The 15,548-nt window shown below is 46.7% G+C and overlaps 1 protein-coding gene and 1 long non-coding RNA gene across 2 annotated transcripts in view; both read left to right on the top strand.

Moving 5' to 3' along the window:
• The first annotated feature begins 4,164 nt into the window (after positions 1 to 4,164).
• On the top strand, positions 4,165 to 10,127 carry LOC130157728 (uncharacterized). Its single transcript, XR_008824996.1, has 4 exons — positions 4,165 to 5,332; positions 5,420 to 5,610; positions 6,536 to 6,745; positions 9,571 to 10,127. It is a non-coding gene; the product is annotated as an uncharacterized LOC130157728 (long non-coding RNA).
• Positions 10,128 to 14,291: 4,164 nt separating this feature from the next.
• REL (REL proto-oncogene, NF-kB subunit) overlaps positions 14,292 to 15,548 on the top strand; it is a 32,494-nt gene continuing 31,237 nt past the window's right edge. The window contains exon 1 of the mRNA XM_056357752.1: positions 14,292 to 14,482. Coding sequence (XP_056213727.1) covers positions 14,476 to 14,482 — 7 coding nt within the window. The 5' untranslated portion in view covers positions 14,292 to 14,475. The remainder of the gene's footprint in view (positions 14,483 to 15,548) is intronic.

Raw genomic sequence — 15,548 nt, 5'->3', positions numbered from 1 at the left:
GGCAACCAGCGGACCGTCCAGCTTGCTCTCCCCAGGATGTGCCATGGAGAGAAAGCTGAAAATTTTGGCTACTTAATCAGGTCTAGCAAGCGTGTGTAACTCCAATGTTTGCAAAGGTTCAATACATGCCCAGATATGTCTGTGTGTTTTTCAAAGGAAGAGCAAGAAGTCCGGTAGTGACACCAGCACAGCCTCTGCGCTACATTTCATGTCCCTGTTTCTGAAATGTGAAGAAGTTAAGAGTTTCTTAATCAAAGTTTTACGAATTGTTTAAATATAATTAAAGCAGTATATGTTCCCCGTGATCATTCTTAGAAATGACTGAGTCATTTCTGTTCTGCTTTTCCTAAAAATCAGCTGAAGGTGCAGTATGTGTAATCATACGCTGAAGAAAAGTTTTTGGCAAACTTGGAGTAACTGAAAATGTGCACTTAAAATAGGAAGTGTCGACGAGCCATAACCAACAAAGTGCGTTGATGGTAATATGACAAAAATAACACACGCTACCTACTTGCTACAGCATTAACTAAAGCTAGAAAACGCTAGAATTTTCGTCACCTGCAGTTTTAATTCTGCTTTGTTTTGCCTGTGTGGTCACTTGGCAAGAACAGAAAGTTATCATAAACACTATATCCGTGTGTGTGTGTACACAGAAAAACAGCTGAGGTTTTGTGAATCACTCGATGTGTGAGTGCTTGGCTGTATGCCTTCAGCACGGCTTTAGTGTGTTTGTTGCGATGTTTGTTGGGTACTTTTTTGTCTCTTACTTTTTTGATACCGAACTTACATTTTGGTATGTACAGCTCTTCTACCGCTTGAGCAGAAGGACATAAACCTGTCATTGTGAGCAACACAACAGGGATTTCTAATGATTAAGCTAAGGAAGCAATAGCTATTCTAGGTTACACACTTTCTGCTCTCCCAAATGAGACAGACACTAAGGCTGTCGGGAAACCAAAAGCTGGTCCTGCTCCTCAAACGTACGTAAGAAACCAGAAGTCTGTAAGTATTTCTTGCAAGACTTGTGGCTGGGCATTACCTTCATGTCTGGTTTTGTCTAGGTGGTGTAGCATATGTTAATTTATTTATTATGTGTTATTTATATGTTAATTGTTCCCACTCATTTTGAGTGTCTACCATCTTTTGCGGGTCTTTACCAATACTGCAGCTTTTCTGCTATGTAGGACAGCAGCTGTTGGTAGAGTCTGTAAAGCAACCCAGTGTAGGTTTCGTTCCATGCCTTAAAAAAAAAAACAAACAAAAAACCCCAACAACCCAATTTGTGAAACCATGAACAACAGGAAGATCATGGATGCAATATTTTCTGTACAGTGATGGTTTGCAGTAATTTAATTAAGAAAAACAAACAGGACACAAATATGCCTCTGGGAGTTGCATTTTGAGGAAAAGGACTATGTTGCAAACAGCGAAGTCCTAATGATGAGAAGGCAAGGGAATCCCCTGTTTCTGTTCCTCTGTTCACCCACTAAATCACTGGGTTACACCAAATGGTAAATTGCAGAAGTACAGAGATGTTTACTTTTCTGTAATTCAGGGTAAATATTTGGCACATGCCTGTAAAATTCTAAATCTGTTTACTGAATTATATTTCTCTTACAGACACAAGTAATCAAAAGTGTGTTAATATTCTCTCTCATTCTTATGTGTTGTGACCTCAAGTGGGGAAAATTCAGTAAAGGTAATATCTCACTTTTTCTCCACAGTTATTTAAAGCTGTTTTCAGTTCACCTTTCAGTAACAAGTAAGCTGAGATGGATTGGCCAGAAGCCCAACCGTGGAGCTCAGATAGAGGTTTGTATGTTCAGACCCAAATCTGGTGTGTGTTCAGCCTTAAAGGTCATCCGTGATTTCGGTGGCTGTGATGTCAGTGGGGAAACCCTGCTGCACTTCTGTGTGTCCTTGTGTGAAGGTCTAAACACGTCAAATAAAAGCAAAGCAACTACTTAGAAAAGTTTAAGGCTTCAGTACAGAAACTAACCACAGGTTCTTAGTGAGTCCTAAGGCAGACTGCATTATCTCATCAGCTCCTGCTTGTAAGTGAACCTGGGGTTTTCTCGGTCACTATTCCTTCAGCTTAGATTGCTTTGCTTTTCAATGACTTGTTAAGGAGAGCTTTTGTTGAGAAACATGGGGTGCCCTTGTATTTGTTAAGTAATGGGTGCCACAAACAGAAATGTTTAAGATTTCCTATCTGAAATAATGGTGCCCGCCAAAACTTTCTGATTTGCCTTCAGTTTTGGCACTGTTGTGCCAAGGCTTCCCCTGACACCATGTCACATTCTTTTTCAACACTACTTAATTCTTCACAAGGTCTCTGAGAAGGTTTTTTTCTAAATATCTGCTTTAACAGATAAGGAATCTAAGACATCAAGATTAACAATTTATAAAGGGTCAGACAGAAATTTTGTGGCTGATACCAGAAACTGATGCCAAATTCCCTGAACGTGTGAGATTTGTGGTGTTTGACCCTTTTTCTTCAGAGTCGTGCTCTCCATGCTTGCCATGGGGATTCCCGGTACAGAAGAGTTTCTGCGTCCAGCTAAGGACTGTTGTATCTCCAGAGGCTAGAACTGAAACCGACAGCTGATTCTCGAGCCACCACATATGTGACAGCCCACTGTTCTTTCTTGTTGCTTTTTTATAAGTTTGCAAATTAAACAACTTTTCCTTTCAGACCTTGGTTACTTTCTTAAGAAGAAAAGAATAATAATTGATTTTTTTTCTTGCTTATTTTTGGTTCTCTACAAAAAAGCCTTGCTAAGAATTTTAGCAAAAAAATGCAGTGCCATAGGACAAGTTTGCCCTACTAAGTGCTGAGGGGTAAGTTCTTATATCTTACAGTTGTGGGGGTGGGTGAGGTTGGCAAGAGGGGATCCTAGTAATTCCTGACAGTAGAATTGTAAAAAAAAATAAAAAAAAAATGGAAGGTGAAATATTCTAAGGAGTTACTACTAGTCTCTACAGAAAATGAGTGGATGTAAAGTGTACATCCTTTAAAAAAAAAAAAAGAAAAAAAAGGCAAAAATACTAGAAATTTAACTGTCCAAATTGTAGGTGGCTTTTTATATAGTCTTCATAGAGATGCCTGATTAGACACTCTGCTAGAGATGTCCTTTGCTGCTGCTGAACTGTTGCTGTGGCATCTAACCAGAATTTCTATGTGTAAGATGAACGTAGCTCTGAAGTGATTGAGTAAATCTTTGCAGAAGTATCTTGTCAACTGTTATGAAAAACTGGATATCCCATGGTATCATTTCAGCATAGGAGGCTCCATGCTTAAGGTTGTGCGTTGAAGCCACAGAGGCCTTAGGCATCACAAAATAATGTTGAACTACATGGGTGGGAGAGGCTCCATCACCTGATGAAACACGAATCCCTGAGATATAAGTACTGCAACACTGAGCAGTGTAGCACCTTGGTGTTGCCATGGGTTTGCCTCCAACTCACAGCCATGATACCAGACTTCTTTTATTATCATGCCCCAAATAATCCATCTTTAGATTAGCTGTTAAAAATTACTCTTGGCTTCAGTAGAAGCCAAATCCTTTTATTTAGAAAGGGTTGTAGCTACTGAGTCGAGGCGGTTGAATTATGAATGTTATGTATGTCAACTGGTGCATTGTTACAGCTTTCTGAATGAATGATAAGAGTTTACAGCAAGTTGCTGGTAGCCATCTCCCTTACGATACTTAAATGAATGTCACGTTTGCAGAGCTGCCTATTTTTATCACTCAGACATGATTCCAGTCAACCCAAGTGGAAGCTGTGCCTGTAAGAGAGGTGTGTGATGGGGTTCTTGACTCTTTCCTGTATTGCTATGAGCGTGTGATTGCACGGCCCCACATTTAATAAACTTGTTCCTGTAATCTGCACTTGCTCAGTGTGATGAACAAGGACAGTGAGCATGCCTCCAGGGCTGAGAACATGCTATCGCTTAACGAGTTGCTTAAAGCCCCTCAAACAAAGGTGGAAGAACCACTGGGCTGAGGAAGGTTGACATCCCCCTTCTGTCCAGTTTTAGGGGTGAGAATCCTCCTAGATTTCCGGAATAAAGCTGCTGATCAGTCTCTGTTGCTTGAGTGTGTTAGAGCAGAGATGAAGATGCCCTTGTAAAGGGAGCCGCAGAGTGTTCTGGTGCTCCCCTCCATCTTTCTGAGCCAGAGCAGGAATTTATGGGGGTACCAGGCTGCTGTTCGTAAAGCGCTGCTATGCACACTGTGTTAGAAGGCTCTGGGTTGGAAGACAGCCAGTGTCTTTTGCAAAAGTTAAATGGATTTTGGGTTAGAGGCTTAGGAACGGGATGATATTACAAAAGAAAGGAGAACTGGACAGGATTGCCTGAGAATAGGGTGGCTGTGGTCGCTATTAAGGGGAGGGGAACACCCCCACCCCCCCAACTTTAGCCTGTTAAACAGTAGCTACTTTGCTGTTTATTGTTTTCATAAACCATAACCAATTTGGTTTTTATCACTGTAGGAGGTTCTTGCCACCACCTTCATCCCTGGCACACTTGAGTCCTCCTCTTCTTTCCTGGCTGGAGACTTCTGCTTCATCAGTTGTGGTGAATCAACTCTCTGTATATGGCTACGGAGCCAAACGCTCTGTTAAAGGGAGCAAAAATAACACTACATGTATTTACCCCTGGTTTTTATTATTTCAAATTAATTACAGGGATGTTTATGAGGCAGGGTTGCTGACCGCACAAATATAGGTTGTTCGTAATACATATAGTCTGGGAGAAACTATAATTGCTATGCTAAATATAATTTATTCTGTGGTTCCATTCAGCTGTATATTTAATTTTATTTTTCCATTCGTCTTCTAGGGCACTAGTAAACATTCTTCCAAGCAGGGATAGTAATGATGAGACAGTAATTGTCTGAGTAAATTATCCAAGCGGCCTTTCTGTCTTGTTTTGGTTTTTTTTGGTTTGGTTTTTTTTTTCACTTCCTACATTTCTGGTGTCCTCTGGCATCAGAACAGAAGTATATGTTAGACCTAGGCTATGTAAATGAAAAGTTCTGTCTACATTACAATTAAGAACATGTCAAGTCACATGGTTTCCACTTGACCAGCTACAGCAGTGTTGTTTTGCAAGTAAGGTTTTAACTGTGTTGCAAGTGTGAAGTCCTGAACTGACCAAATCTGTAGTAACTGGGTCACCTGCCGCAGTGGTTTTTGTGACATAGGTCCTGGGAATATTTGCAGAAGGAAGAATGCTGTAATTGCATAGCTGTACCAGTATTTATGTTGACACTGAAGCTTCAAGACGCATATTCAGGAAGCAGGAACAATACCATGTGTAACTAGGGTATGTAAAAGGGATATAAATTCTAGTTTTAAAAAACCCAGGCACTAAATGATGGGGACTTTTGAAGAAACACTGTAATTATTTCAGGTTTACATCTTAATGGGCTTTTTGCACCCTGAGAGCATTGACATTGCCCACTGTTGGAGGAAGAGAATTGGCAGCTGCAGCGTACGGAGCTGCGGGACCCCAAGAAGAGATGGCTGTACCGCTGGGTGGCTCGCTGTGACACCAGCCAACAGTTCCTGGCCTGTGGAGCTGGTGGCTACGTGCGTGACGGAGTAAGCACCATATATACCTGTTGTGAAGCAGAGAGGCTGTGTAACAGTATGTAGATACTATCATAGTTGCCCAAGCATGTAAGAGCTCAGAGGGACCGCAGGGGTGCCGTGCAGCCAGGGACCTGCAGCCGCCGACCAGCCCGTTGTGCTGCGGGCAGGACAGTAAATGCCCCGAACTGCCCCAAAGCCCTAGCAGCCTCAAAGCAGAGCGAGAGGCCAGCTGAAGGTGGGGGAACGGTAGCGCCAGCAATTTACAAGACAGCGATCGGCTTGCTGACAAACGCTACCTGTAAAGGAAGCTGGAATTCCAGCCTTCCTTGCGGCAGGACCTTCCGCTGGGACCTACGGCCCCCCTGGGCGGGCCGGGTCGGTTTGAAAGACTTGCAGCAGCAAAAGTCTCCAGAAGTGAATCGTGTGTCAGTACCAGTTTCTGAATTGCAGCAGTCTAGGTGGGGGTGGGCCGTAATGAATCATAATTAAGCGTAGCAGCTAGCTGTACTTCAGGCAGGTCTGCCTGCCGTTAGCGTGCTGGGGCTGCTGGAACCAGCCAGCCACAGAATTCCCTTCTCACCGGGCTGCGCGGCACGGATTTGGTGGCTCGCTTACTGAGCTATGGGTCTCTAGGATCTCAAAAGCTTTGAAGTGGTATTAATTCTGAATTGGTTTACTTGCTGTTTTTTGCTGTAATGGTTTTGTAAACAGGGTAAGAGAAAGCAGTAACAAAAACTAAAACAGCTGTGTTAACTTTTTTGAAAAAGTTTTGAAAAAACTTTTTGAAAAAGTAGCAAAGTTCTGTAAGTGGAACTATAGTTCTGGCTTTTTTGTCTGATTGGGATTTTTTCAAGCAAATGGTTATGCAGATTCACAGAAATACTTTGCAAATGCAAGTGGGAACTTTGGCCTGACTTTATTTTCTGTTATGCAGATTATTTATGCAGGTTTCCTTTCAGTGGAAGCTCTTTGAGAAGGCGCAGTGAGTGATCTTTGGCTACTGCTCTTGGAGATGAGAGCTCAACTCCCCGCAGAGACTAACGCCCTCTGCTTTGTGCACGGCGCTCTCTGCACTCTTGCACCGGAGGAAGCACGCCAGTACGAGGAGGAGTTGGATGCAGGCATAGTGGCATTTACTGGGAAGGTAATAGTTTGCGTGGCCTTTCAGGAAATCATGGTAGTGACCACGAGAGGGCATTTTTATTAAGACACCGCAAACCCAAGTGCATTACTCATGATGGCCAGGGGAGTGGCATCAAGGCCCTTGACAAGCTGTTGCGACAGCCGGGTACGGGCAGTTCAGCAGCAATGAGGTGCTTCATTCTAACTGCCCGACGCCTCTTGGTCCTGACTCTTCTGATACTGGAGCCTGCAATGCTTATCTGCTCATCGATGGGGCTGGTTCGAGTGAAAATTTTAGCTAGTGGCTACCTGCCTCAGCCGTTGTGAATGAGACGGTTCCACGGGTTGATTTTCAGCCCTGCTGACTTGGCTTGCAGCCCAGGGTCCCATATGGAGACTAATCAGAAGTGGAGCTAGGACAGCAGGGGCTTTACTACGTGTAATTTGTCTTTTCTACCTCCGCATGTTAAGGCACCTTTCCGTTAAGCAGTTTTCTTTATATTCAACTTTACATATGACATTGCCCTTCTAGCTGACTCCAGGTCTTGTTCTAATTAATTCTCCTTGCCACCGGCTCGTTTCTGTCATCTCTCTCTTGGGTTAGGTCTTCTCCTTCCTCTGGTTTTACTTGCATTTACTTGCCAGAAGCAGCTTGTGGTGGCAATTCTCCCTCCGTGTCTGCTGTGTTTCCAGTCAACTGGCTGTGTGTGTCTAGCACAGGGCAAATAATCCGTTCAGTTCCTTTCTCTCACCGTGTGGTGTGCAACAGATGTCTTGAAGAATTATTATTCTGCCTGGCTTATTGCTCCTCTTAATCAAAAATAAGAGTCAGAAGATTGATATGTACGTCCTTTACTCACATAGAGAACAGTACTTTTTCCAGGCATCTGAAAATGTTGAGGCTCATGGTGGCTGGCACATCTGCTATACCTAAGGCACAATATTTCAGACTGGAAGCCAGGAGGATGTTTGAATTTTATCTGTTTTCTGCAATATTAAGGTTCATAAGCGGAATTGTGTGCAGATGAACATGTATCAAACATATTGTTACATGAGAGGTTAACTGCTACATTGATTATGAGAGGGATGTCAAGCTTTCCCCAAATGTCCTGAAAGCAAAATTGACAAGTCGCGCAGCGACTGCCAAATGAACAAGGCTATGAAATAGCAAAACCCATCACTGTTCTGTGTGAGAAAGCAAGGGGGTTTTCAACCTTGTAATTAAGAAAGCTTGGACTAATATGTGTAGCCTTACACGAATGTTGGCCTTTTTAGTAAATCTAAATTATTTTTGTTGTGGCATGCCAGTAAATTGGATGTTCACTCACACACAAAGTGCAAACAGGCATGGTGGAGGCTAGCTGCCTGCATGGGATGAAGCAGCAGTGTGGTGGTGGCTTACTCACACTCTTGACGGTAAGGCCTCGCATGGTGAGGTGGCACTAGGACACACAGCCCCAGGCAGTGCAGGGCTAATGCGGGTACAGATAAGAGAGCAGCCGGCCAGTTTACAACTTGCTGATACGCTTTGCATACGTAGGAGGATTTTATGCATACACTGGTCCCAAAAGATGTTATGTATTTATGTTCAGCCTGAAGAGTACTGTCACTTTCTGTGATTTCTGAGTATAATCTTTTAACTGTACAAGTCAGAACTACACGAGTCATTGGGCTAGAGATTAAAAATTAAGGTGTAAGGCTCCAAATTAAAAGGAGATGCATCTGGTGGGGCCTTACAGAAACAAAATGCCTTATTATCTCTTTACGATGGGCTGCTGATATGGCTTTCCGAGACTCTTGAAGCTCAAGGTGATGTTAGGTAGCCTAAACTCGTTACAAGCCCTGAGGAAAAAGGGAAGAAGGCTTGTAATAAAACCCTGGATGAGTGATTGCTATCCTCTGTAGGTGGATTCGGTGCATAATGGCTGGCTGGTATGTGCTGGGGTTTGGGGCATCAGGGGAATTAATATGAGCGTACATTGCCCATTTTTTTTTCAGTAGGTAGTTTTCATGTTACAACTAAGGTACTCTAATAGCTTGCTGTTGCCAAAGGAACTATTCCCATCCTTCCTTCTGCCTCTCTACGATTTATTTTGGTGTGTGGCTGCTGTTAAAGCAATTCTACTGCTTCCCTTTGTACCAGCAATAGTGATCTGGCTTGTAGAGCTAATCTATTTGAAAAAATCATTCTGGGCAGAAGAAGGTTGTTTTCTGTTGATTTGGGTCCTTATGCCGAACCTGAGCTCATCCCTTCCCTATGTCCTTTCACTACAGCACTACCGGATCAGATAAATCTTGATTGTGGCATAAGGAAGTACTGTGCAGTTTGTCCCATTTCAGAGGTCACTAGATCAGCTGCGCTGTAATATGAGGCTTTTATATAGCGCAGTGGAAAAAGAAAACACTCCTCATTTTTTTTTTCTTTGCCTGCCAACAAACATGAAAGACTTTTCTCTGTTAAAATAATGCAGCAACTCCCAAACTGTGGTATGTGTTCATAGCACTGGATAAGGAGAGAGGAAAAGGAAACACTTGAGGGCTGCAGGAGAAGGTGCCTGAGAACTTCTGCTCTGAAAACTAACTCTGGGAAGGCAAGACTGTGAATTAGAAAGTTCAGAGAGATTTATCAGTTTCTTGAGCTGAAAATACAGTGTTATGCTGCAGTGCCACAAAGCTAGCACTCTGGCAGGAACCAGGCACCTCTGCCCAAAGCTGTCTGCCAGAAACTTGTTCTGGCCTTGGTGCCACCACATTCCTTGCTGCTGGCACAGTCATTTCTGTGATTGTACCTGAACTGGCTCAGGAAAAACTGAACCAGCAGAAAAACAATCTTTTTGTTTCCTCCAGGTTACTTTTAAGCAAGCTCCCATGTGGCCAAAGCAGTGCTTGCAGCAGCATTGGAACACATGAGTTGCATACAGGTAAGGAGAGAAGGAGGGGAGACTGCCTTTTTCTGACACCACCGCAGCCTAAAGCGCTCCTGGAACTGTCATTTCATTGTGCTCGCCACTTTCGTATGAGGAGCAATTCATCCGCTGAAGAAATTGCATCATGAGTGAATAAAGTTGAAGTGTGGGAGCAAGGAAATCTCTCCTCTGATTTCTGCCGGGGAAATTGAGGCTCAGAGAATTAAATGACTTGCCTAAGAGTAGAAAGGCTGACTTGCCAAGAGCCAAATTCCAGCCTCCTGAATCATAGCCTTGTGCCTTATCCACCAGACCAACCTTTCTCTGTTAGCACTTCCTTTCTCTCCACCCTGTTTTGAGAGGAGGCACAGCAGCCCTGTTCTATGTCAAACAAACTCCAAGCGTGACACAGGAAGGCTTCCAGCAGAACGGCTTGAACAACCTTTGAGTTTATCGTTAATCTGGAAGCCATGACTTTTCTGGGAATGGTTCCTGCATTGGAACGTTCCTCAGGACCAATAATTACAAAAGCTTTAGCCATCAAAAGGCCTGAGCGTGTTTAAGTAAGAGGCCTTTGAGATAAAAAAACATACTTCAAACAGCAAAAGGTTTCTTAAGGTATCGAAGATTGGAAATTGCTAATCGGGAGTATGTGAGGCTGGAGATATAGTGGGCAAGAAAATAGGACTTAACTTCATTCCATAAGGAGAGAAATGAATGATTTTATTATCATTATTTTTATTCCTAGTATGATGCAGCTTATTAGGAGAGCCATATTCTAGAAGCACCTCAGCGCCTGCTTGGCTGCTTAGCCAGCCAGGTGACAAGCGACTTATCTCCGATGGAAGCCAGATAGCTGGGAACAGGAAACAAAGGCTTCAGGGTCTGCCTGGCTGCTCCTGTATCACAGCAGGCTTCCGTGGGCAATGCCCCTGCTAAGCATCACCAAAGAGCCATCATCCCAGGCTTGACAAATATCCACTCAGCCCTCTGCTGTAGGAAGTGTTGGTGGTGATTTGGGGTTGGCTTTCTTTTTTTCCCTCCCACTCTACCCTTTTCTCCTCCTGCTTGCCCCATGGCATTCCCTGCCGGAGCAGGAAGCGTAATTCCGTACAGCAGCTGTAGGTGTTAACTGTGCTAGTGCAGCAGCCAGTGAAAAGCAGGAGGGAGGACTTATCTTCGGACTTGATAAGTGGAGGAAAATGGGATCTTAAAACAGTTTGCTTTAACTGGAAGACAGGAAGTGAAGCACTGGATCAAACTGGTCCAAGAATTCTGGTATCTTGCCTCTGGCTATAGCCAAAGTCAGCTGACAAAAATAATAGTGATGCACCTGGCTTTTGTTATGCAATGCTACAGGAGGGGAATTCCGTCCTGCTTTTTGCAAAGATCTGCACATGCCCAAAGTTATGACACCTTCTTGCTCTTCATGTCAGCTGCTGACAAGGTTTCTGTCATTACCATTGCCTCACTGTGATTCTCTAGTTCACATCGCTCTCCTGGGGTAATCCCTGTGCCATAGAATCAGGTGGCAGCAGAACAAACTGGTGTACAGGATAGTCACAGGACAGAGGGATCTATCTGTATGCTTGCATGCTTTTCAGTAAGGCCTCATTAATTTGCTCAGGGTTTTGCCTTTTACTTGGGAAGGCTCTGTTTCTGTACAACTTTCTGTTAGTTTAGGAACGTGAATGTTTCAGCCATGCTGGGCTTAGCATAAAAGATCATTTTGTCCCACTATTGTGCTTTTCCCTGGGCATCAGCTTACGGCTACTGCTGGAGAGAGGAAAAACCATCAAGAAAATGTTCCCACTCCCACTGCCCTTCCTCCGATAACTTAATTCAAGGACTTCCCCAGCCAGATCTAGTCTCTATGTCTTCAGATGATGGGATCATATAGATTTTACACAGTGAAACACTTCGTACAGTTGTTTTTCCTCTAATTTTATTATAGGTTGCTTTCATTGTGGGGAAAGGGCAGGGGTACGAAGCAGCAGTTTGTGCCATAGATGCTGGGGGGGGTGAGATACCGCCTCAATTTCAAACATGCAGTCTTAAGGAGTCTCTTTGAGCAGCCTGTTCCTGCAAGCCCCAAGACTTAGAGTTCAAAAGAGCTGGAGAAAAATAGGGAATGTTTATTGATGTTTTAGTCATAACATGGTATTCGTATTGCCTGGAATACTGCCCTTCGTTTCACACCGGTTTAGGCTGTATACCCTACCATAACATTTTCCCTCTGAAGAAATGAGTAGGTACTCCTGTTTTGAGCCACCGAGCTTCCCAGGTGCTTTGGTCTGCGTCCATCCAGTAGTGCCGTGGGCTGGAGAAGGGGATGGGATCCAGGGATATAAACTATACTTAGGGAAGCACCTAAATTCATTCTTCCTGAAATGCCATAGTTTTCCTTTCTTATCTTCAGGCTGGTTTGCACAATCTCAGATAGCGAAGTGTTTAAGTCGCTTCAGAGGCCGGCACTGACAGCTCGCTTTACATCCAAACCTCGCATCTGCACTCCAGCTCAGGGGTAACAGCCTCGCAGGGCTTTTCCAGCTTCAGCTAGCCAAGCGGAGCAGCAGCCCTTTCCCTTTTAAAATCCTGTCCAGAGCACTCCCGTGACCTGCAGGGATGCCCTCAACTTGGGAGCATTTCCCCAGCTGTTCAACCCTGTGAATGAAGGTCGTCCAAAGCAGTTGTGCCACAGCCAGGTGATCAATTAAAAAAAATGAAGTAGCTTCTAAATATTATATGTTAATTAGCTAAATGCGCTTGGATGCGGGCACACAGCAGACAGAAATCTGGGCTGTGTGTTTTCCTATTTGCTGCTCTGCTGCTGTGTTCACGTGCCATCACGTTGGCATCTTTTAACCCCAGTGCTGAAAACGCAAAAGAAAAGCACCTACCCTCACCTCAACCTCTAGCTACCACCCTGAAGAACGTTTTGTTTGCCATCGCTGTCAGTGCATGCTTGTAGGATGCAGTGTGGATGTGTAGGTCAAGTCTAAGTCTGATTTAGAGTATCAGAACAACTTTCCTGCTTTATTTTACATCACCAGGCATAGGGAATCCAAGAAATCCCTGAAGACACAAAGATCTAGTCCTAATTTTTCATAGTTTTAGGGCTGTGTTTGTAACTTTTTTTTTAGGGCTGCTGGTTTGTGACTTTCTTGGGTTTTGGTTTTGTTTTGTTTTGTTTTGGGGTTTTTTTGAAAGAAAATGAGAAATGGCATTCTTCTGGCAAGAAACTAACCTACAACCATATTATTGTTTCAGCTTAATATCTACATATATTAATGTATCTGTTCTTCCCTCTAATCTTCTGGAGCTAATGTCACATTGATTATCCTCTGTGCTCCCTAGGATTCTTCTATTCTGATTCCAGTTATAAATTTGACAGGGGTGCAACCATCCTACCATATGGTGAACTGTGGATTGTAATAAGGAAAGCGTTGCTTGCAGGATGGAGAAAGATAATTTCTGTTTATAGGAAATATGATAGTTAGGCAAAATTAAGGTTCTAAAGGAAAGTCCTGTCAAGTTGAGAGGGACTACCAGGGCAGGAGGAGCAACAAGCACTGGGCAGCCTTTTCTGCTTAACTACCTGGGTTAGCGTATGGATCTGCAGGTTATGGAACAGCATTTAGTGCTGCGGTTCATTTCTATACATCCTGTTAAGCTTTGCTTTCAGAAAGGATAATGAGGAAAAGAAAAGCAGAAAAACTACCAGTTATGCACTTTGCTTGAGTGCCTTTGGGGGCTTTTCTTGTTATTTTAGTAATGTTTCCTTTTCAATACTAATTCATTTAACTGCATTTTCACGTGACAGTGTATTGCATACCTGAAGTAAAGATTTAAGGGGGAAAAAAGTAAATCTTGCTGATTAAATGCAGCCTTGTACCACAACTAGGTGTGGGCTTGGTGTTCCCCTTTTTACAGTGTTTTGAATCCCCTTGGACATGCCCGTTTGCTGCTGACCCCTCCACCCTGTCCAGCCGTGGGTCTGGGGGCTGTTCCCATGTGTCCAGACCCTTCGCCTGCCCAAGCTGGGTCAGGGCCGGGCTGGGATGTTTCGGATTTGGATCTGCAGTAGCGCTCTGAAGGTTGGGTAGATTTTCAGTTGACCGTTGCGACTTAATCAGCGTGCTGCGGATTAATTTTTCCTTCCCTTCAGTATCAGTTTAATTCCTAGTACGCGTGGTTCTGTTATCGCTGGCTGTGTGTGCAGCGGGGAAAAACACGGATAACGAGGGAGCTCGGTGCGGAGAGGTTTGGGGAGAGGGGAAGCGGGGTGTTGGGGGTGAGGGGTGCGGGGGGCTCCTAGCTGCTGCGCGGGAGGGTGAGGGCTACGGGCTGGCCCAGCTGCTCGCAGGAAGCGGCTCGGAGCGCCCCCGCGGTGGCCCACCGCCGAGGGAAGGGAGGGGGCCGGCGGGCGGCCCTTCCCCGCGGCGGGACGGGGCCTGCCCGGCTCCACTCCGCCTCCCCGGCCTGGGGGCTCGGCCCCGCTGGGCGCTGGGGGGCATCTCGGCCCCGCTGACGGGAGCTCGGCCCTGCGGGGGCACTCCGCCCCGCCGCGCTGCCCCGGGGCTCGGCGCTGCCCGGGGGCGGCCCGTCGTGGGGGCTCGGCCCCGCGGGCGGGGCGGGCGGGGGCGGGGGGCGGATAGGGCGCTCCTCCGCCCGCCGGGACTTTCCCCCTGAAAAGGGCGGCGTGCGGGGCGCGGCGGCGCAGCAGCCGGGGCGGGAGTCGGGCCCGGCTGTTTGTCCCTCCCTCCGCCGGCAAGTGAGCTGTGCGGGGCCCGGGCGGGAGCCCCGCGGCGGCAGTGGGCCAGAGCGGCTGCGCCGAGCTGTCAGCATGGCCGGTGAGTGGCGGGACGGGGCGGGGGGGGGGTGTCTGGGGGGTGTGTGCGCGGTGCGGGGCGAGCGGCCCCGCCGCCCCATCGGCGCGGTGCGGGCAGCCGAGCCCCCCGGCCGCCCCCCGTGCGGAAGCCCGGTGGCGGCAGAAGCGCTGCCCGCGGCGGGGGGAAGGCGGGCTGGCGCCGGCCCTCGCGCGGGGGGCGCTGCGCCTCTCCCCGGCCCCGGGGCGCCGCAGCCGCGGGGTGAGGAGGAGCGCGGGGGGTGGCAGCGCTGCCGGCCGCCTCACGGGCAGGCGGGGCCCGGCGCCCTCCGCAACGGGCCCTTCGGCCTTAACTGCGTCGTTGTCGCGTTTGGGCCGCGACGGAGCCGCCGGGGGGGGCCGGCACCAGCGCCCCCGGGCAGGGCCAGGGGCCGCGCTGCCGCCACGGGGCACCGAGAAGTTTCTCTGGGCTAAAACTGAGCGATGGGCGAGCCGGGGGCTGCCAGCCGTGCGGGGGGCGGCTCGCGGGGACCTTCTGTAGCGTTTAAAGAGCCGAACCTGCCCCGCAGCTGAGGCGGGGCTGTGCGGGGCTGGCGCGGCGGGAGCGGGCACGGCTGCTGGGGGGTGCCCGCAACTGGGGAGAAACCAGCCGCCGCTGTACGGCGGCACCTTTGAAAGGTTACGTTTTGTTCGAGCACGGCAAAACCTCAGCAGGAGATAGGGCGCATTTTGTTGCTTTTTTTTTTTCTCCTGGGCGTCTTTAATATGTTTTTAGTGTAATCGGGAACCAGATAAGGAATTTTTCAGTAGGGGAAGTTCATAACTTCCTGGTACTAGCAAGCTTCTGTAGTTGCGTTTTTTTGGTTGTGTGTTTTTTTTTTTTTTTTTCCTCCACACCCCCCCCCCCCCCCCCCCCCCCCCCCCCGCTTTTGGTTGCTGTTCTGCAATGTAACACGACAGCAAAGAGGAAGTTCCTGAGCGGTTTTTAGTCTCTGTAGGAGCCGTGCAGTTTTCGGGCTCCTAGCTAGATGACTGCGTTCTCAAATAAAAACGCGTTTATGCTTTCAGTTATTTCAGACTGAGCTGGACTG

This window comes from Falco biarmicus, chromosome 12 (genome assembly GCF_023638135.1).
Source record: "Falco biarmicus isolate bFalBia1 chromosome 12, bFalBia1.pri, whole genome shotgun sequence".
NCBI classification, from domain to species: domain Eukaryota; kingdom Metazoa; phylum Chordata; class Aves; order Falconiformes; family Falconidae; genus Falco; species Falco biarmicus.
This window is presented reverse-complemented; position numbering and strand designations above follow the sequence as displayed.